Here is a 23,102-nt window from a genome sequence, read left to right as displayed (position 1 = left end):
GGCTAACGGGATTACCCGTAATATCGCGAGGTTACGCTCCGACATGAGATCTAGAGCTGCTGCGGAATAGAAGAGCAATACATGACCAGCGTGCGTGTGTGTGCGTGTGTGTGTGTGCGCGTGTGCGTGTGTGTGTGTGTGTGTGTGTGTGTGTGTGTGTCCGCATCAACATCAGCGAGTATACATGTAGTTTATTTATCCAGCAGCGGAAAACATGTCGTTTTAGTGGATGTTGCTGAAAAAAACTGAAACTGTTGTTGTTGTTCAGTCACATTGCAGTTCTTGCAGCTTCTTTACAGCTGGTTAAATATATATATATATATAGTATATATATATATATATTAAAAACAATTCTATATTATTTTTTATATTTATATATATATATATATATATATATTTTATTTTTTTTAAATTTATATATATATATATATATATATATATATATATATATATATATAAAATTGTTAAATTTGTATATATATAAAACAATATACAGCTTTTTTATATATTTATATTACTTTTTATACAAAATAAGCTATAAACAAAAATAAACATGATATAAACAGATAGTGCAAATTATTAAATATATTAAATATTATAAGATAATATATAAAATGTTGAATGCAGGACTTTTACTTGTAACAGAGTATTTCTAGACTGTGGTATAAGTACTTTTACTGTAGTAAAAACTGTGAGTACTTCCTCCTCCTCTGGTATCTGACAGGTTTACCTGCAGCAGCCATCACACCTTGACGTAGCACAGCGGCGTACAGTATAGCTCCACACTGAACACACACACACACACACGCACACACACACGCACACACACACTCACACACAATCTAGTTCTTCTGTTTCTATGTTCAGAAACAGCTCGGATCCTCCGCGCATGCGCAGATTCTAGAATACGATTTGCACAACGGTCCGACATCAAAGATGGCGGGAGCCTCCGACCCACTGGAGGACATGCTCTTCAATGAGGTGGATGAGAAAGCAGTTAGCGACTTAGTTGGCTCTCTGGAATCACAGCTCGGCGACAGAAAGGCTCCCGCCGCTTCGTATTCCGACGGGAAACGGGACGCAGCTCCGCCGGCCGCCGGTCACTTCTCAGGGAAAGTGCACGATCAAGTAGTGGTGGGGTCTCTGGAGCCGCCGCCGCAACAAGGGCATCCTAAAGCGGGGTTAAACCAGGAACCCGGCGGCACCGACACTGAGCCGCTGTCCGGTAAAACCCTCACCTCCTCTACCTCCTCTGTGGCCGCCGGGGCCGCGGGCACCACCGGGGCCAGTCTGCAAAGTGTTGGAGCATCTCCTCCCACTATCTCCCCGGTACCGGGACCCGTAACTTTGACCACCAGTCGGTCCGCCGTTGCTAGCTTCCACCGGGGTCCGAGCGCGGCGGCTCCGAGCAGCAACGTCTCCCCCGCGGCGGCTGCATCGGTGGAGGCGACCAGGACCGCTTCTCCAGGATTACAAAGTTTGAACGGCAGCGCTGGAGCGGTAAAGTTGGTGAACTCGGTCCCCCCAGCAGCAGCAGCAGCAGCAGCCGGGACCAGCACGGTTATCAGTGCTGTCAGTACCGGAGCCTCCACGATCATCACCCCCATGGCTGCTCAGCAACACTTCCCCCAGTCCACAGTGGCGTCCCCCGCTGCTGCAGCTCTGCAGAGGCACCCCAGTCCGGTAACCAGCGGCGCACAGAACGGAGTAGACACCAAGGGTGCCCCTCTGGCGCCCCAGGGTGCCCCCTCTGCTGCAGCCTCCAGCACTCAGGTCGTGAACTACAGCACCCCTCTGATGCACACCAAGATGCTGGTGCCTAGCCAGCCGGTCTCTGGGAACTCTGTCATCCTGACCAGTACCCCCCCACCTGCTCCACCCCAGACTGGGACCAGTACAGCTGCGGTCACCCTGAAGCCCGCGGTGAACGGAGTGGGTCAGCCCACGGTGGCCGTGGTGAGGCCGCCGTGCACCCCAGTGGTGGCCACGTCCATCCAGCAGCAGAGACCCGGTTTGGTGGCGAACACCAGGGCGGCCGCTCCTCAGCCGCAGCTGGCCGTCCGGCCCCAGCAGCAGACCACCATCCAGCTGCCTCCCGGCTTCTCCATGCCTCCTGGTGAGCTGACACAAGTCACCTGTTGTTGGGTGGCCAGTGGTCCCAGTTTGTTCCTATCATGGGTTCCCATCACACCCAGTCAGTCACTGAGAGAAACATCTGGTCTATAGGAAGGTAAATCAGAGAGATGGTGTTTAACTGAAGGTTTTTACAGAATCCACAAAGACTCTTCAAACATCTGGATGAAGACTTTGTGTCCTACAAAGATGGCTGCCAGAAGTGAAACATGTCCGCAACAATCCGTCTTCTGCAACGTAAACAAGAGTTTGAAGTTGTGACTGACTTCCTATCGAGGTAATACGGTAACCGGTAATGACACATGTCCAGCTCTTAATGTGAAACACGAGCAACATGCTGTTGATGTGTTTGGAATGAAAATACATAATATACAAAAGAAACATCAATATATTTATAAAGACGTGTCACTTCTGGCGGCAATCTTTGTTTGTAGGACACTAAATCACAACATGTTAAACTTTGACTACATTTGGAAATGAAAACCTGATGAGCCTCATCAAAGCAGTAAAACATGATGAAGATGGAGGTCTCCATTGACTTTGACTGTATTACAAACACTTTTGTTTGTGAATCTGTGTTTAATATTTCACAATAGAACAGTACTTCTGAATGAAACGAGGATAATTTTACTATTCGACTCAGTTTTCTACCAAAAAGTCCCAACGTAAAAGAAAATCACTCTTTATGAATATGTCCCTGGGAACACGATACTACTAATACTAGAAAAGATCTTAATACAGTTAAAGTCAATGGAGACCTCCATCTTCATTATGTTTGGGTATCGGCCAATACAGAGTACCGATCCGAAGGCAGAGAAGAAGAATATTTGATTTCTGATTAAAGAAGTTGATTTATTTTAATAAATCATGGTATCAGATCGGACTGGCGTACTCGGCAATACCCGATCGGACGCATTACGGATATCGGTATCGTAACAACTCTACATAATACACAAAAGAAACATCAATAGATTTATAAAGACGTGTCACTTCTGGCGGCATCTTTGTTTGGTTTAGAACACAAATCACAACATGTTAAACGTTGACTACATTTGGAAATGAAAACCTCATGAGCCTCATCAAAGCAGTAAAACATAATGAAGATGGAGGTCTCCATTGACTTTGACTGTATTAAGATCTTTTCTAGTATTGGTAGTATCGTGTTCCCAGGGACATATTCGTAAAGAGTGATTTTCTTTTACGTTGGGACTTTTTTGGTAAAAAAAAGTTAGTCGACCTGTGAAATTATCCTCGTTTCATTCACAAGTACTGTTCTATTGGGACATATTAAACACAGTTTCACAAACAAAAGTGTTTGTAATACAGTCAAAGTCAATGGAGACCTCCATCTTCATCATGTTTCACTGCTTTGATGAGGCTCATCAGGTTTTCATTTCCAAATGTAGTCAAAGTTTAACATGTTGTAATTTAGTGTCCTACAAACAAAGATTGCCGCCAGAAGTGACACGTCTTTATAAATATATTGATGTTTCTTTTGTGTATTATGTATTTTCATTCCAAACACATCAACAGCATGTTGCTCGTGTTTCACATTAAGAGCTGGACATGTGTCATTACCGGTTACCGTATTACCTCGATAGGAAGTCAGTCACAACTTCAAACTCTTGTTTACGTTGCAGAAGACGGATTGTTGCGGACATGTTTCACTTCTGGCAGCCATCTTTGTAGGACACAAAGTCCCAACATGTTAAAACTCAGACAGATTATTCTTCATCCAGATGTTTGAAGAGTCTTTGAGAATTCTGTAAAAACCTTCAGTTAATCACCTTCTCTCTGATTTATCTTTCTATAAATCAAGTTTATCCCAGTGACTGGGTCTGATGGGAAGAATAGAATAGAAATACTTTATTTTCTAATTTTGTGTGCAAAAGGCAGAAATTTGTGTTTGGTTTGGTGTTAAAAATGGAGCATTAAAACACAGTAGAAGCTCCATTAAAGGAGCAGCAGCTACTCGATGTGAGGACTGTATCAAAGCTAAATTAATAGATATAAAATGATATAATATATATAATCATTTCCTTTAGAACACGAGAGGAACAAACGGGGACTAAAGGAACCTTTACTGTGTGACACCTTCTAATCCTCTAACACTCTGATGATTTAGATTTTTGTTTTTTATTTTTTAGATGTGCTCATAAGTTTGTAGAAAATCAGTGATTCAGCGTGAAAAAAGCATAAAATCTAACTATAGAGATCTGAGTAGACTGATGGACTCAGAGGGGGCGGGCCACAGTGACATCATCGGTCACCATGGTGACAGAAACGTGGTGAAATATGTGGTTCTTTATTCAAAGTGGAGTTGTGAATGTGAAAACGACTTGCTGACCCAGTAGAACCGGTCCATCCAGGGTTCGGTCCATACAGAACACAGTACTATATAAAACTACTGAATGTACTAGTGCAGCCAGGGAAAAGTACAAACACTAAAATATTAAATGATGAAGGAGTAATATAACATCTTTATACTTTTATATATAATAATAATCTATTAATAATTCAAATCTAATAATAATAATCTAATAATAATACACAGTCCAAATATCTTCAAGTTTGTTTTTCAGCTCTGAAGCTTCATTAAGTTCTGTGGCTCATTAATGGGTCTTAATGAAGTAGTACTTTATCAATACTACACAGTACTTTATTACTTTATCAATTCTACACAGAACTTTATCAATACTACACAGTACTTTATTACTTTATCAATTCTACACAGAACTTTATCAATACTACACAGAACTTTATCAATACTCGACAGTACTTTATTACTTTATCAATACTACACAGAACTTTATCAATACTACACAGTACTTTATTACTTTATCAATTCTACACAGAACTTTATCAATACTACACAGAACTTTATCAATACTACACAGAACTTTATCAATACTACACAGTACTTTATCAATACTACACAGTACTTTATTACTTTATCAATTCTACACAGAACTTTATCAATTCTACACAGAACTTTATCAATACTACACAGTACTTTATTACTTTATCAATTCTACACAGAACTTTATCAATACTACACAGTACTTTATTACTTTATCAATACTACACAGAACTTTATCAATTCTACACAGAACTTTATCAATACTACACAGTACTTTATTACTTTATCAATTCTACACAGAACTTTATCAATTCTACACAGAACTTTATCAATACTCGACAGTACTTTATTACTTTATCAATACTACACAGAACTTTATCAATACTACACAGTACTTTATTACTTTATCAATTCTACACAGAACTTTATCAATACTACACAGTACTTTATCAATACTACACAGTACTTTATTACTTTATCAATTCTACACAGAACTTTATCAATTCTACACAGAACTTTATCAATACTCGACAGTACTTTATTACTTTATCAATACTACACAGAACTTTATCAATACTACACAGTACTTTATTACTTTATCAATTCTACACAGAACTTTATCAATACTACACAGTACTTTATTACTTTATCAATACTACACAGAACTTTATCAATACTACACAGTACTTTATTACTTTATCAATTCTACACAGAACTTTATCAATACTACACAGTACTTTATTACTTTATCAATACTACACAGAACTTTATCAATACTACACAGAACTTTATCAATACTACACAGTACTTTATTACTTTATCAATACTACACAGAACTTTATCAATACTACACAGAACTTTATTACTTTATCAATACTTCACAGAACTTTATCAATACTACACAGTACTTTATTACTTTATCAATACTACACAGAACTTTATTACTTTATCAATACTACACAGAACTTTATCAATACTACACAGAACTTTATTACTTTATCAATACTACACAGAACTTTATCAATACTACACAGTACTTTATTACTTTATCAATTCTACACAGAACTTTATCAATACTACACAGAACTTTATCAATACTACACAGAACTTTATCAATACTACACAGAACTTTATTACTTTATCAATACTACACAGAACTTTTTCAATACTACACAGAACTTTATCAATACTACACAGAACTTTATTACTTTATCAATACTACACAGAACTTTATCAATACTACACAGAACTTTATCAATACTACACAGAACTTTATTACTTTATCAATACTACACAGAACTTTTTCAATACTACACAGAACTTTATCAATACTACACAGAACTTTATCAGTACTACGCAAAACTTTATTACTTTATCAATACTACACAGAACTTTATCAATACTACACAGAACTTTATCAGTACTACGCAGAACTTTATTACTTTATCAATACTACACAGAACTTTATCAGTACTACGCAGAACTTTATTACTTTATCAATACTACACAGAACTTTATTACTTTATCAATACTACACAGAACTTTATTACTTTATCAATACTACACAGAACTTAATACTACATAGAACTTTATTACTTTATCAATACTACACAGAACTTTATCAATACTACACAGTACTTTATTACTTTATTAATACTACACAGTACTTTATCAATAATACACAAAACTTTATCAATACTACACAGAACTTAATACTACACAGAACTCTATTACTACTATACAGAACTGTATTACTACTATACAGAAAGAACTTTATTACTACTACACAGTACTTTATCAATAATACACAGAACTTTACACAGAACTTTATCAATACAACACAGAACTTTATTACTACTATACAGAAAGAACTTTATTACTACTATACAAAACTTTATCAATACTACACAGAACTTTATCAATACTACACAGAACTTTATCAATACTACACAGAACTTTATCAATACTACACAGAACTTTATTAATACTACACAGTACTTTATCAATACTACACAGAACTTTACAAATACTATACAGTACTTTATTAATACTACGCAGAACTTTATCAATATTATACAGAGCTCCATTAATACTACACAGAACTTCACCAACCCTACACAAAACTTCAACACTACACAGAGCTTTATTAATACTACACAAAACTTTATCAATAGTACACAGTACTTTATTACTACTACACAGAACTGTATCATCACTACACAGAACTTTATCAATACTACAGAGAACTTTATTAATACTACAAAGTACTTTATCAATAGTACACAGTACTTTATTAATACTACACAGTACTTTATCATCTCTACACAGAACTTTATCATCACTACACAGAACTTTATCAATACTACAGAGAACTTTATTAATACTACACAGTACTTTATCATCTCTACACAGAACTTTATCATCACTACACAGAACTTTATCAATACTACACAGAACTGTATCATCACTACACAGAACTTTATCAATACTACAGAGAACTTTATTAATACTACACAGTACTTTATCATCTCTACACAGTACTTTATCATCTCTACACAGAACTGTATCATCACTACACAGAACTTTATCAATACTACAGAGAACTTTATTAATACTACACAGTACTTTATCATCTCTACACAGTACTTTATCATCTCTACACAGAACTGTATCATCACTACACAGAACTTTATCAATACTACAGAGAACTTTATTAATACTACAAAGTACTTTATCAATAGTACACAGTACTTTATTAATACTACACAGTACTTTATCATCACTACACAGTACTTTATTAATACTACAGTGTACTTTATCAATACTACACAGAACTTTATCAATACTACACAGAACTTTATCATCACTACACAGAACTTTATCAATACTACAGAGAACTTTATTAATACTACAAAGTACTTTATCAATAGTACACAGTACTTTATTAATACTACACAGTACTTTATCATCTCTACACAGAACTTTATCATCACTACACAGAACTTTATCAATACTACAGAGAACTTTATTAATACTACACAGAACTTTATTAATACTACAGTGTACTTTATCAATACTACACAGAACTTTATCATCACTACACAGAACTTTATCAATACTACAGAGAACTTTATTAATACTACACAGAACTTTATTAATACTACAGTGTACTTTATCAATACTACACAGAACTTTATCATCACTACACAGAACTTTATCAATACTACAGAGAACTTTATTAATACTACAAAGTACTTTATTAATACTAGAAAACTACAGAAAACGTCTTTTTCTTTGACAATATTTTGGTTGGATTTAGATGAACTTTAGGTCTCCGCGGTGCAACCAAACATGGCTTTAGGATCAAACTAACTAGATTCACCGTACCGTTTAGTCTGGATAGCTGGTGCAGCAGGCTGCTGGTGTTTGAGTCCGATAAAGGTGATGACTGAGTCCTGGTTCCTTCAGGTATGGTTCTGGTCCGGACGGAGACGGGTCAGCTGGTGATGGTCCCTCAGCAGGTTCTGGCCCAGGCTCAGGCCAAGACGCAGCAGGGCCAAGCGGTGGCCAACATCACCCAGAGACCGGCGACGCCGACGGCCGGGACCACCATCCGGGTCGGCACTGCCACAACGGTAGGTCTGGTACCCGTCAGGGTCTGTGGATTCTGATCCAAATGATACTCACCACTTTATTCCTTTTGATTGGATCAGTTACAGTTTGCTTCAGTTGCTACAAGCATCAGTTTATCCGAACTCTTCATTCAGTCTGCAGCAAACCACTGATCTGACTTTTAAACCTTTTTATTAATTAAAAATGTTAAATGTAAAAATATATTCATTAAAAATGTAAATGGTATGCAGTAGTCTGATGTCCCCTATACTTGAGTTTATGTGATAGTTAATTTTATATTTGCATTTATTTTTGATAATGCACACATATTTACATTTCATCTTTATTCTTATTTCTATTTTTCTTATAAGTTCTCTATGTTTTTATATATTTTTATTCTAAAATGGAACAACTGTAATTTCCCCCGGGGATCAATAAAGTGTTTCTGATTCTGATGTCACTTATTAAACAGCGTTTAATAAGGCTTTTTTTTTGTAAAACAGCGCCCCCGCTGGTGCAAGGGTAACAGTTCAGGCGGAAAGTGGTACTGCAGCACGGGGACGAGAGGCTCCAAAAACAAAAACCTACAAAACGATAATAAATTCAGATGAAGTTCTGTGAGAAGTTGACTGAGAGAAAAGCTGCTAAAATCAGGAAGACACCACAGTAACTGTAGAAAGAGCTGTGGTGTGAAGAGAGAGAAGAGTCACTCTCACCGGACTGCTTTTCTCTCCGTCCATTTCACATTACATAAAATCTCTGCAGAACACAGAATAAAAGAGCTGCAACTAAAATAATGTGCAGCTATTTTGATAATTGACTAATCGTTGAATATTTTCTGGTTCCGTTGTCTCAGTCGTGAGGACTTTCTTCTTTTCTTCTTGTGACAGTGAACTGAATAGTTTTGGACATTTTATAGCCGATGAATCAGCAGATGAATCCATAGTGAATACGATCGTTGGTGTTAAAGCTTCATGATAATAATGTGTTTGATCTTTTTATATGAGCTTTAATCTCATCAGGAGGCTTCCCATGATACTTTGCTGCTACATAACATTGTGTTGTTATCTTCTGCAGGCTCCTCAGACCGTCCGCCTGGCCTCCCCCGCTCAGACCAGAATGGTTCAGTCTCCCTCCACCTCCGTACAGGTGAGATTCCTATTTCAGCCACTCAGCTGCTCTCAGATCAGATACACTTTTACTTTGGAAAATCTCTAAATGAATCGAGTAAAATGTTTGATTTTCAGCATGTATGTAGTCAGAAATGTCCTGAATTCAAATATATTATATCATTGTCAGGAATTATTTCTTAAATTTTTTCCAGCAACCCAAATTTCCCCCACAAATTAGTGGTATTTTCTTTTTAATTTATAACGGACATGTAATGTTTTATACTTCTGGTGAATATAATCCATCAATCTTATTTCCATATATGTATTTTGTATATACAGTTCCCTTTATTAACACCTTATTTTGAAAACCGGACATAGTCCCACGTGTATACTTCTCCAAGGTGGTCTCTAGCTCTCCCGTCAGCTCCGTTCTCTTTATACATCCATGGTCAGCTCCATCGGGGCCGTTTGAATGCATTTAACATAAATGTCAGTATATGGGTGCTCTACAGTTGTAGCGTCGGCCAATTTGACCACGGAGATGAGAGTGACGGCCGGCTTGACCGCACGTTACAGCAATACGATAACATTTCCTGTCTCTATCTATTTCAACAATGTAAAAACAAAAAATTGCGATACATAGGTGAATTGATTTTTTTTCCCACCCCTAATAAATAACTGTTGTAACATGTTAAATGTTTCTCTCCCTGGCAGTGATCATACTGTACATCCCTCTGGGGTTAAAGAGAATATCAGTAATGAATGTTTCTCTCCCTGGTGGTGTTCAGAAGGCCCTGTCGGTGGCGCCCGGCGGTGCAGCGGTGTCGGTGAAGATGACCACTCCTCAGAAGGCCCAGACGGTAATCACAGCGGGGGGGACGCCTTTGGCCAAGCCTGCCTGTGTCCCGTCCACCCCCTTGACCAGCACCACGCCCGCTCCCATCCCCACGCCCGCCGCCAGAGTCACCGTGGTGTCGCAGGTCCACCTCCATTTACTGTTTACTGCTCAGTGCTGCTGGACTTTCATTCTAGAGTAATAGGATACTCGGAGAGTACCTGGCTGACCCACCACTGTGTTGTTGTTGTTACCGTGTCAACAGGAGATGCAGGAAAACGTGAAGAAATGTAAGAACTTCCTGGCCACGCTCATCAAGCTAGCGTCCCACAACTCCCCCTCCCCAGATACCTCCAAGAATGTGAAGTCCCTGGTGCAGGACCTGCTCGTAAGATTTGTATTATATTGTATTGTATTGTATTGTATTGTATTGTATTGTATTGTATTGTATTGTATTATATTGTATTATTATATTATATTATATCATATAATATTATATTATACAATATTATATCATATATTATTTCATAACATATTATATTATGTTGTATTATAATGTGAAGGCCCTGATGCAGGACCTGCTCTTAAGATATATATTATATTATTATATTATATTATATTATATTATATTATATTATATCATAGTATGTTATAGTATCTATCTATCTATATTTAACTGGAGCTGTGTGTGTGTGTGTGTGTTCAGGATGCAAAGATTGAGCCTGAGGAGTTCACCAGTCGGCTACAGGCTGAGCTGAAGTCCTCCCCACAGCCCTACCTCATCCCCTTCCTCAAGGTACTACTCCTACTGCTACTACTAGTACTACTACTACTACTACTACTATTGTAACTGTTCTTCGTTATCATCTTCCTCCCTCAGAAAAGCCTCCCCGCCCTTCGTCAGTCTCTGCTCAGCAGCCAGCAGTCTCTGGTGACCCCCAGCACCTCTGTACCCCCCCCGGTGGCCCCCGGCTCCGTTACCGCTGCCGCCATCAGGCCGCGGCTGCCCATCAGTCCGGCCGGCGGCGCCGTCAGACTGAACACTCCGCTCCCAAACACAATGGTACGATCACCACATCCTTAACCCTCATAGTTATTAATGTTTACCTGTTAGATCATGTAGTCTGTGTATGACATACATTTATTTTGTTGACCCTCAGCTATAATCAGTTTATAATAAACTGTGAAGTTAAATACACTCAAACATTGAAGGACTAAATGTTCCATTGAAATCATTAAAACCAGCATGTTTGATCCCATTACAGCATCAATCATTCATTCTATTATATGAGGATTTAATCTGGAGTCCTGCTTCAACACTGGACTTTTGCTGTTTTACACCACATTGAGTCGTTCTCTCATGTTTGGGGCAGATACCTGCTGTTCTCCTGGTGTCCTCTAGGGGGCATCACTGCATCTAAATCAATGTTGGTGCTAATCACTGACACATCCCAGACTGTTGTTCTCCTGGTAGTTATTATACGGAGAATAAATCATAAGAAACAGCAGTGGCATCATGTCGAGAAATGGTCATTTAAAGGGTTAAAGTTGTTAAAATAAATGAATATTTGGTCGTTGTGATCCGGACTGAAGTTGGTTAAAAGACTTAACTCAGTGAAAGTGGAAAACAATATTAATATATAATATTTTTATTGGCTGTAGGTTTTTTTGACGCAGACATTTTTGTCCTCTGAGGACACCAGAGCAACTTTTTTTTTTTTCAATATTTATTTTTTATTAGCAAAATGCTTATTTTTCAATTGCAACGTGTATCAACATTTCTTTTTGTTTTTAAAACAAATATTGAAACCAGAAAAATTAAATTAAATAACATGAGAAATTAATAATTATAGAAAATCAATGTGATAATAATATATTAGTGATAATGAGCCAGTCCTTGTATCAAATATACTTAAACTATATAATAATAACAATGAGTAAATGAAAAAATATAATATACATTCAAAGTAATGATTGAAATAATAAAGAAAAGTTAATAGAAAAATAACAAAAAAAATATGTACAAAAAATACACATTGAATAAAATGTTTATAAATAATAAACACACATCTAGTGCACATACACATTTAAAAATCTGAATGCGTCAGTAGCGATCATGGTTTGACGAAATAATAATAGTAGAAAACAAAACTACCCCCCCCCAGTAAAGCTCTCTAACTACTTTCATGCATTTTGGGATGCATAGCTGGGTTAAAACAGCTGGAATATTTGAGTTAATGAACATTTAAAGTGAACATAAACCAGGTAGTTCAGCTGAAGATGTTAACCTCTCACCCCGACTCATGTTTCTCTAACCAGGTTAACAAGAAGTTAAACTAACTGGAGGCCCATGTGCTGCTGTTGTCATGTTGTTAATGTTATTTTGACGTTATTTTAACGTTTGTTCAGGCTGTTAACAGAGCGGGAATCCAGAGTCGAACACCTGTCGTCTTCAGTCAGAATCTCAGACCTCAAGGTGAGTCTCTTCACTGTGTTCTGCTGCTGAGGACCAACGCATCATTTACCTTATGATCACCTATTATTAGTATTTATTAATTTACTTCATCACCTATTATTCATATATATATATATACCTTATGATCACCTAATATTATTCATTGATTTACCTCAGCACCTATTATTAGTGTTTATTTTTCCTTTCTTTTCTGTGAAAACACATCAGCAGATTATTATTGATATTTATAGATTTACATTATTATCACCTATTATTAGTATTTATTTATTTATTTTCTGTGAAAACCTGTCAGCAGATTATTATTGATATTCCATGTTTTTCTCCTCAGGTACTCTCGTAAGAGGACCCACAACTATAATTGGTAAAAGTCCGATGACCCTGGCAGCTCAGGCCAATCAGAGGAAGCTGAGCGACCCGGGGGGCGGGACCTTCAGGTGAACTATAAACTCAGTGACAGGAGAATTCAGTCAGGTTTATTTGTCTGAAACAGATGATTCAAAGTGATGAAATGCATTAAAAACAACATTTAAAAAACAATAAAAAAGGAAAATCAAGTTAAATAGAATAAAATTAAGATGAAAAAAATGAAATACAACTTGACAAATACAACTTGACAAATACAGACATAACAGAGCAGGTCAGATGTAGTGAAATCTCTGCCAAATTAAAAGGCAGATTGAAAATAGGCCTGTTTTACATAAAATGCTGTTGCAGTGTACTTATTATTTTGTTATTTTCATTCTTTAGAAATCACCAGAACACAGGAAACAAAGTCTCTGAAACTGTTTCTGATGGAGGACCACCAAACCCCATCTTTGGGTTAGAAGTCCTCCGCCTTGCACCTCTGAACAGTTAAAATACATTAATACATTAATGAGACCAAACACTTCATTTTCTTCTATTTTACCTGCACAAACCCTTTGTGCTGAATTGTATTTCCTCTTAACCGTGAGATAAATATAGTTTCTATTATGATCCCTGATGACTGTATTGTTCCCGTATTGAGTGGTGTAGTTCAGAGAGCAGCCAGTAGAGGGTAGCATGTCTACACGCTGCTCCCAGTACATCCCATCACACCTTATTAACATGACAGCAGTGATGATGATGTCGTGACATCTGACGGACTCAAACAGCTCATCAACCCTGAATCTTAAAACCTTTCACAGATCTATAAGTATGAAGAAGGATTGTTCTGATCTCATGATTCAACTGTTCCAGCTGGACATGAGGATCATTATTAAAATACTAATGCAGGTTTATTAATGCAGCTCCTTTCAACAACAGCAGAAGTCAAAGAGCTGCACATACGACATGAAAATGCATTAAAGGACCAGTATGTAACATTTAGGAGATTAGATTAGATTAGCAGAAATATAATATAATATTAATAACTATGTTTTCATTAGTGAATAATCAGCTGATAATAAGAGGGGTTGTGTTTTCGTTAGCGTAGAATGATCCGTTTATATCTCCATAGGGAGCTGGTCTTCTCCACTGAGTCCTCCATGTTTCTACAGCAGCTCAGAACGGACAAAACAAACTGTTAACTTTTCTTTTTTAATCTCTGGTCTTGACAATTTAGATATGTTATACATATAAACATATAAAATGTTAAATTATGTCATCCTGTGTTATGTGGAGCTGTAATTATGCACCAACATACAGATTTACAGTATCTATCATTCAACTCTCATGAACCTTTTTTCCTCTGTCTATCTACAGAACCCATTTATCATATATTAGACTACATTGTGCCATCTAATATGATAATATATGCTACATTTACTAAAGGATTAGACCCTCTGAAGACTGAAATGTATATTTCACTCACTCTACTCACTTCACCTTTTTCTTGTAAACTTCTGACTTTATTCTCATCATACTAAAACTTTATCTCTAACTGGTTATTCTGGTAACTGGGAGGCTTTTCTGATGTGAAGAACACATGATGTTGAACCCTCTCATAATCTGTTCTGTCCTCGGCCGTCCTCAGAGATGACGACGACATCAACGACGTGGCGTCCATGGCCGGCGTCAACCTAAACGAGGAAAACGCCCGTATCCTAGCAACCAGCTCGGAGCTCGTGGGCACAAAGATCCGTTCCTGTAAGGACGAATCCTTCCTTCCCGCCGGCCTTCTGCACCGCCGCATCCTGGACACAGGTATTGTCCCCCGTCCCTCGTTGGATATATTTATATTTTGATCAGGAGGAAACCGGCAGGGTCACCTGTGTTAATCTGAGCTGGCAGTAGAGAAGATTTTGTCGCTGATCCGTGTCGTCTCTCCTCTCGTCCTCAGCTAAGAAGCTGGGCGTGACCGAGGTGCCGCTGGAGGTGGTGAACTTCGTCTCCCACGCCACCCAGTCGAGACTGCGCATGCTGCTGGAGAAGGTTTCAGCCGTCGCTCAGCACCGCTCAGACGGGGGAAAGGTAAGAAAACAGACCGGCCCACACCGATTCAGAGAGTCACGCATCACGTTGATTACAGGAGGAAAACTCTAAATGTTTGTGTTTTCTTCCTCCTCCTCCATCAGGATGAAGAGCATCATGAACCGACGTCAGACGTTCGCTCTCAGCTTCGTTTCTTTGAGCAGTTGGAACGAATGGAGAAACAGAGGAAAGACGAACAAGAGAGAGAGATACTGCTAAAGGCTGCCAAGGTACACACACACACACACACACAAACACACACACACACGACATTAAGTCAAACCTGAGTAACTATATGAGGCCATTGACTTAAAGTGGAAATGAAAAGTTATATAACAAACATGACAAATGTCAACATTTGAGAGAAAAAAGAAGCTTTGTTTCATCTTTTGTGACGAGAGCGCCGCCATGTTGCAGTCCTAGTCTGTGACATCACCAGGTTGGTTGGCTCGGCTGAGTTACAAAGATACAACGGTAGAGGCCGTGAAAGACGGAGACTGAGGAGACACAGGACAGAAGAAAACTAAAGAGGGGACACATTGTTCTGAGTTTCACAGTTTTACAATGTTAAAACCAAGAACAAAACAGCCCATTTCATAAGTCCCCATCTTGGTTTCTTGCAACCAGAAGTGAGACGAGAGGGTGGAGCTATGTACAACTGAACGCTGAATAAGACATTTTCAGGCAACCAAAATGTTATAATTAACTTTGATGAAGTGAAAACACACTGTGAAAGGGTTAAAGTTCTAAGACGAAAACACGGACAACTCCCAGACCGGACAACGCCGTGATAACGACCTGTCAATCACAAGGTAGCCCCGCCCTAAAGCATCCGCTGCTTTATGGTCTATTTGACTCTAAACGGGACCATAATTTACTAAATGAACATCATGCTGTATTGAAGAAGACTTGAAACTAGCGATTGAGACCATAAACTCATGTTTACAATGTTTACTGAGGTAATAAATCAAGTAAGAAGTAGGCTCATTTTCTCATAGACTTCATGCAACCAGAGGAGTCGCCCCCTGCTGGCTGTTAGACAGAATGTAGGTTTAAGACTCTTCAGCTTTGGCTTCATTTCTCAGACCCGGAGGTTGACCACTGGGGTAAATGGTGCCACTGAAGTGCCATTGAACCCGGCTATTTTATTTAATATTTTTCTAAATGATTCCCCGACCATCTAAAGGAGATTAATGAATGTGATGTTTTGTCTGTTTCTGTCTTTTTCTCTTTTCTTTAGTAGTGTTTACTTGTTTAATTATTGATTTAATGTTAGTTATTTAATTGTTTCTATGTTTTAGTTTGTTTAGTTCTTTTTCTTTTCTTTTCTTTTACAGTTTGTGCTCATATTTTTGCAAAAATAGAGTATTGATAAGAAAGGTCTATTGTGGAAAAACAATGCTTTGTGAAATAAAATCTATTAATGTGAAAACAAAAACTGACCGTCTGTGATTTACTTTCAGAGTCGCGCCAGACAAGAAGATCCTGAACAGGCTCGTCTGAAGCAGAAAGCTAAAGAGGTACGTTTGATTAAAAAACTAAACCATTAAATAACAGTTAAAGGTCAAAGTTCACTCACTCACCTCCAGGTCCCCTTAATAACTGTTCCAGAGCTTTCAACCATATCGCACAAACTTCAGCAGTTGTGTACCTAGGAATTATTATACATTATGTAGCTGTACATCACGTGTAGATCACACCATGTAAATCTCATGTAAATTGGAGGATCGTTGTCACATAAGGCTGACTTCCTGTTGTCAGTAGGTGGCGCTATGACTATGACTTAATATAGGCATGTAGATGTCTTCCGGCTTGGACTCTTATCCAGCATGTGAAATTCGTAAAATGAAAATGAACGCACAAAATCCCAAATGGCTGACCTCCGGTTGGACGGAACAATTTCAAAAAATGTTGGTATGTTCTAGATGAGAACAATGATCCCACCAAATGTCATGAACATCAGAGGAACTTTTTTTGCAACTCTGGTGTGCGTGTGGGGGCGCAATGGAGCCCGCTGGCCACGCTCACAGTCCACTGGTCACGCCCACTGGCCGTGCTCACAGCACACTGGCCACGCCCACAGCTTGCTGGTCTAGCCATGACTCTGACTGATTAAAACACTGTGCATGTAAACAGTCCCCCCCCCCCTCCTCCTCCACCCTCTTTATATCCATACATGGCCTCCAGCTGACAAACTCATCCACCCTGTGTGGAGGCTTTGTCCACCTACAGTGGCGCCCCGAGGCCTCAGCCAGGCTGTGGCGTCCCTGCAGAGACCTGGGGCAGACCCCGAGGCCTGCAGAGGTCAGGGGTCATTACCCATAAGCCTGTTCTGTGCTGAGGCCTGAGGGGAGGAGCAGTGAGAGCCAGGTGGAGGCATGTCAGAGCAGTGTGAGGCTGAAGAGGTCGGCTGATTCTCTTCTCGATTAACTGATAAATCGTTGAGTTTATAAATTTTCAGAAAAAAGTGAAAATGTCTTTTTACTCCAGAGTTTCTCCAGATGTTCTGTTTTGTCCAACCCATAGAGATGACATATACAGTATTTATATATTATATATAGGGCTGTCAATCGATTAAATATTTAATCACATTTTCTATCTGTTGGTACCGATGGATTCTTTAGATTTTTTCTAGTTTCATATGATACCAGTATCTTCACTCAAGCTTTAAGACTGAGCCGCTGCAACCTAAAAATTACAAGTTGCGTTAATGTGTTAAAGAAGTTAGTGGCGTTAAAACGACTTTGCGTTGATGCGTTATGTCGTTAACTGTGACAGCCCCAATAAATCTATATTTCCAGTTAATGTGACGTCTCTTTGATGCGTCTCCCTCCACAGATGCAGCAGCAGGAGTTGGCTCAGATGAGACAACGAGACGCCAACCTCACGGCCCTCGCCGCCATCGGGCCACGCAAGAAACGCAAGATGGACTCGCCGGGAGGCTCCTCGTCCGGCACAGAGGTAAGAGATCTAATAAACAGCGTGGTGTCAAGAAGATGGAGGGACATGACGTGACACATAAAACCATCAGTATTCGTTTTTATCACACTCAGAGCAGTTAATGAATACGATGAATCACACCTGATTTAAACCCTGTAACACTTTGTCTCAGCCAGCTGATCAGTTTACCAGTAAGATACGTGACAAACTAACCTAAACAGTTAGACTACAAGTCTACTGCCAGCTTTAGTTTCAGTCTTGTGTAGCCGAGGGTTACGCTGCTCCTATACTTTATGAAGATAATAAATTAATAACACAGAGGCTCCGTAGTCTGCACCCTTGTCAATAACAGCGCATCACCGCTACACGTCTTCCGTTCCTCCCTTCACAATAAACTCCCCGGACACATACACTGAAACACGGCTTACTAGAGGGAAGTAAAGTCATTCACAACTCAACTAAATAAGTGTTTACAGTTAGCTGTTAGCTACCGAGCTAACGCGCTCTGCTTGTGTAAACAGCAGGTGAGGATGAGAGACTGCGGACAGAGCAGATTGAAACGTTGCTTACGTCCATGTTTAACCGTTTCATCGTGTTTATGCTTGTTGAACAGGTGTAATAACGTATCTTGGCTTTACACTTGCAAAGTTTTATTGCACTTACATAGTTGTCAACTCGTCTCCACCGCGGCTGACTGCGCTGTGTGTGTTGATGTGTGTGGAGCTCCGACCCAGAGCAGAAAGGCCTATTGAAGGAGGCTGGGACACGGGCGGACAGGGCTCTTGGGGTATTGGGTATAACACATGTGTGCAGTGTAACTGAAGCTGCAGCCGTGCGTTGTGATTGGTTCAATTTCGGAGATGGCAGACCAGATTTTACTGCGCGTGTGTTATACCGCAAAGATATGACACGTACTCAGCCTCCTTCCATAGGCCTCACAGAGCAGCAGGAAGACGCTGCAGCTTTAGACCCGGAGCCCGTTTGTACGTATGTACGTAGTACCTATTATGCCCTGATATCACCATTCAGTTTTTCGTCTCGACGATGCATATCATCACGTTTGTATATCGCGATATTTCGTCACACCCCAGACAAAAAAAACAGCAAACGTGCAGCGTTCAGTGTAGAATAGACGCTCAGCTCCTCGTCACGCTGCTGCTGTTGCTGTAGTGTAAAAATGTGGCGCTCTCACTTAGTGTGTGTGTGTCTCATGACCTTTTCCATCTCCCCCCCCCCCGCGTCCTCTCTAATCCAGTGAATGTGACCAGAGTTGAGTGAAGGGGGTCAGGGTCTGCCTGGAGGCCCCTCGCCCCCCAGGGCAGCCATAGATTTCAATCCCTGTAGAAATGAGCTCGGGGCTGCTGCGAGGGGGGGGGGGGCTGTGGGGGTCATGCTGCCTCGTGCTCGCCCCTCCCTCACCCACATGCTCCCCCCCCCCACACACACACACACACACACACATCCTGCCTGAGGCTCACCACCGCCCCCCCACCCCCCTAGCAGTCTCAGACAAAGGCAGCACAGTGATGATGGGAGGGGAGCCTGCAGAGAAATCCAACATTTTGGGGGTCGCTTCATCCTCTGACGGGGGGGCAATGCACTCTGGGATATGTGAGCTATGTGCTGGCCTGGTGTTCACTGTGTGCATGTCAGGACTCTGTCTGTCACAGCAACATATAATAATAATAATAATAATAATAATAATAATAATATAATATAATATTAATATATAAATATAACATAATAATAAAAATAATAATCATCATCATTATAATAATAATAATATGATAATGACAATAATAATATTGCTGATGATAATGATAATAATAATAATCATCATAATAATAATGATGATGATGTTGATGATAATGATAATAATAATTATCATAATAATAATGATAATGATAATAATAATAATAACAGTAATATAAAGCAGCTCAGTCTTTGAAAAGCTTTGCGTTCAGTTTCTTAGAGATATAAACCTTCTACCTGCAGTAGCTGATATTTTTGTCCACTTGGAGGCAGAAACAAGTTATGACAGCAGAAATTCCCCGAATACAACCTGACTGAATAAATATGATATCTACAACCAGCTGGTCGGTGCCATTAAAGCACCACAGAAGAAGAAGAAGAAGAAGAAGAAAAGGTGATTAATCTGTGTTAATGTGAGGCAGCTCCACACCCATCTCATGCGTTCAGCTCTTCATGTCCGTCATCACTGATTCCGTCGGTGTGTTTCTTCAGCACTAACCCTTCAGTGTTGTCTGTGATCCGCCCTCAGGTGGCTGCAGGCCCGATCAGGCTTCAGATAGCCCCGCCCTCCTCCACCGCCGCGGGCCTTCAGTCTGTTATGAATACACGCTCTGTTATCCTCACTGACAACAACTACACATAATAACCTGCTTTACCTTTTCACCTCCTGAGGCAGTTAGAGTTCAGACTTAAAACCATATTAAAACCTGTTTCACTCCATCAACGCACCGTTAATTATTATTGGTTCAGCTGTAATGAATATTTTTAATCATACCAGTGTGTATGAAGTGACAGTGTTAAATAACATAACATAACATAATATACCATTACATGATATAACATAATATAGCATAATATAATATAATATAATGTACAATTAAATGTCTTCCTCCGTTTTAGCGATCATGCTTTCAGTCTTTAGGCTACCGCTAACACTGCTATTGATATTACTATTATGTGCTTAATAATAAGAGAAATCAGAATAACAGGCAAATAGTAGTACATAAATAATGGTAACAATAAATATTAGTATAATGATATTAGTTATGATCTGAATTTATTGAAATAATGGTGATAATACAGCAATTATAAAAAACTAAATAATCTAATAGCGTAACTGTTAACCAAGACATGCCATCGGTTTTATTGTTTGCAATATTATTATATGTTTTTTAATGCGTATCGTACATTTCATGTTTTAAACACGATATCATGTTATCAATGAACATCAATAAGCTAACATTAGTTTATATTGATTATCTAACAATAAGGAACGTTAGCTAGCTCTTATCTGATGTTACAGAAGCAAAAGTTATGTAAAGATGTAACGTTAACTTGAACAGTTGATAATGTGAAAAATGCTTAAAGGAAAATGTGATATGATAGTACTAGTTTTTAATAATTACCGGAATAAAAAAAATGAATGCAAAGATAAATGAATACATTTTAAAATTAATAGAAATAAATACATAAATAGATAAAAGGGGAAATTAAACAGAAGAGTAAATAAATAAAGGAATTAATACAAGATAAATCAATAACGAAGCTAATTTTTAAAAATTGTCACATTTGATCAATTAATTAATGACTACATTTATTTTTAATATTATGTTTGCTACATTTAATGACATATTTATTGATTTATTTTTGATTGTGGCAGGTTGTGTCCTCCATAGCTAACGCTCCTCCGTCTCCTCCCTTAGGTGGCGTCAGGCTCGGCGTCAGGCTCCTCCACGTCGCCGGCTCGCCAGCAGCTCCGTCAGCGGATCACACGAGTTAACCTCAGGGACTTCATCTTCTGTCTGGAGCAGGAGCGCTCCACCGCCCGCTCCCTCACGCTCTACAAGGCACTGCTGAAATGAGGAGTCCCACCAGGAGGAGCTCTGGGCCCACTGCAGATCACTAACTGGACTACTCCTCCTCCTCCTCCTCCTCATCCTCCTCCTCCTTCGGTCCTCAGAGGTGTTTCATAGTCACCAGTCAGTTCCTCCTTCAGTCCCTGCAGCATCTTTTAACCTCCAGTTTGTCCTGTTCAACCTCCTACGACTTCAGCTCCTCTGTAGTTCTGGTTCAGGAGTCTAGTTTCAGACCTCACATCACTCCTCAGCTCCGTGTTAGTTAAAGAGAACTCCACCGGTTTACAGTCCAGATCCCAACAGGGACATTCAGGTTTGGTTTTATTGGATATTTTTCCTACTCGTAATTATGGATTAAAATATTTAATCACAATTAATTGCAAATTAATCACACATTTTTTATCTGTTCAAAATGTACCTTAAAGGGACTGTTTGTAACTTTTAAAGCGTATAAATGTACCGGGTCGGGACACATGCGCGTTCGCGTGTAGCCGCTGCCTCTCCTCCTCTGCCTGCTCGCCTTCACTCAGACAGCGCGCGCGTTCTCGCTCAGCTCGCTCCACCTCTAGACGTGAACGCGCGCTCACTCCACACTGCAGAGGAGTTAGTTTAGCTCTGAGAATATCTAGTGAATGTACAGTTGACGTTTGGGCAGAAATAACTGCTGCAGCTCCTCCAGACCAACAGAGATTTCCTGTGTCTTGTGAAGTGACGGGGCTCTGCAGAAACGTTATCGTCTCGTTACCGACCGGGTGCCGGTGTCTCCCTGCTCTCTCCGGCTGCGGGCGGAGAGAGCAGGGAGACACGCTGAAGAGCCCCGCTGCCTCTCAGCCTGCGCTGAGGTAAGAAAAGCCAACACTAGGATCAGATCTAAATCATGTTCATGGAGAGACCTTCGTCTGGTCAGCTAACATTACTGCCAAGCAGCTGAAATATAGAGTGATATTGTGGTTTTAGCTGACGTGTGTCGCCTCGCTGTTTTGAGCGATGCTCGTTCAGGTATATTTAGAGCGAGCAAGCGCGAGCCCGACGCTGACTTTCGTTGATTTCACGGCCACAGGTGTCGCTGTTAACAAGCATTTCTGAAAGTTACAAA

General features: G+C 39.5%; 1 protein-coding gene and 1 long non-coding RNA gene across 3 annotated transcripts in view; both read left to right on the top strand.

The window, feature by feature from the left end:
• The window catches only part of LOC141766438 (uncharacterized), a 64,311-nt gene that overhangs the window by 39,082 nt on the left and 2,127 nt on the right, over window positions 1–23,102 (top strand). The window lies entirely within an intron of this gene.
• On the top strand, window positions 680–23,100 carry LOC141766430 (transcription initiation factor TFIID subunit 4-like). 2 transcript variants are annotated; one of them, XM_074633307.1, is made up of 15 exons: window positions 680–2,116; window positions 8,462–8,628; window positions 9,683–9,754; window positions 10,509–10,697; window positions 10,818–10,940; window positions 11,259–11,348; window positions 11,433–11,615; window positions 12,962–13,028; window positions 13,357–13,462; window positions 15,022–15,191; window positions 15,328–15,458; window positions 15,563–15,688; window positions 16,922–16,978; window positions 18,297–18,419; window positions 21,854–23,100. In XM_074633307.1, the coding sequence occupies exons 1-15, from the start codon at window positions 937–939 to the stop codon at window positions 22,010–22,012; spliced, it is 2,943 nt and encodes a 980-aa protein (XP_074489408.1). In that variant the 5' UTR covers window positions 680–936; the 3' UTR covers window positions 22,013–23,100. The 2 variants fall into 2 exon arrangements, with proteins under 2 accessions (XP_074489408.1, XP_074489407.1); XM_074633306.1 differs by having other exon boundaries at window positions 683–2,116; window positions 10,506–10,697.

Source organism: Sebastes fasciatus, chromosome 4, assembly GCF_043250625.1.
Source record: "Sebastes fasciatus isolate fSebFas1 chromosome 4, fSebFas1.pri, whole genome shotgun sequence".
Taxonomy (NCBI): Eukaryota; Metazoa; Chordata; class Actinopteri; order Perciformes; family Sebastidae; genus Sebastes; species Sebastes fasciatus.
The sequence above is the reverse complement of the archived record's forward strand: the minus strand, read 5'-3'. Positions and strand labels throughout refer to the sequence as shown.

What these genes read in the sequence shown, in the direction of transcription:
- LOC141766430 (XM_074633306.1), top strand. Translation starts at nt 937, where the DNA reads ATGGCGGGAGCCTCCGACCCACTGGAGGACATGCTCTTCAATGAGGTG. An exon ending in GAGTCACCGTGGTGTCGCAG is followed by an intron (nt 10,698 to 10,817) that starts GTCCACCTCCAT and finishes CCGTGTCAACAG; the next exon opens with GAGATGCAGGAAAACGTGAA. An exon ending in TCAGAATCTCAGACCTCAAG is followed by an intron (nt 13,029 to 13,356) that starts GTGAGTCTCTTC and finishes TTTTCTCCTCAG; the next exon opens with GTACTCTCGTAAGAGGACCC.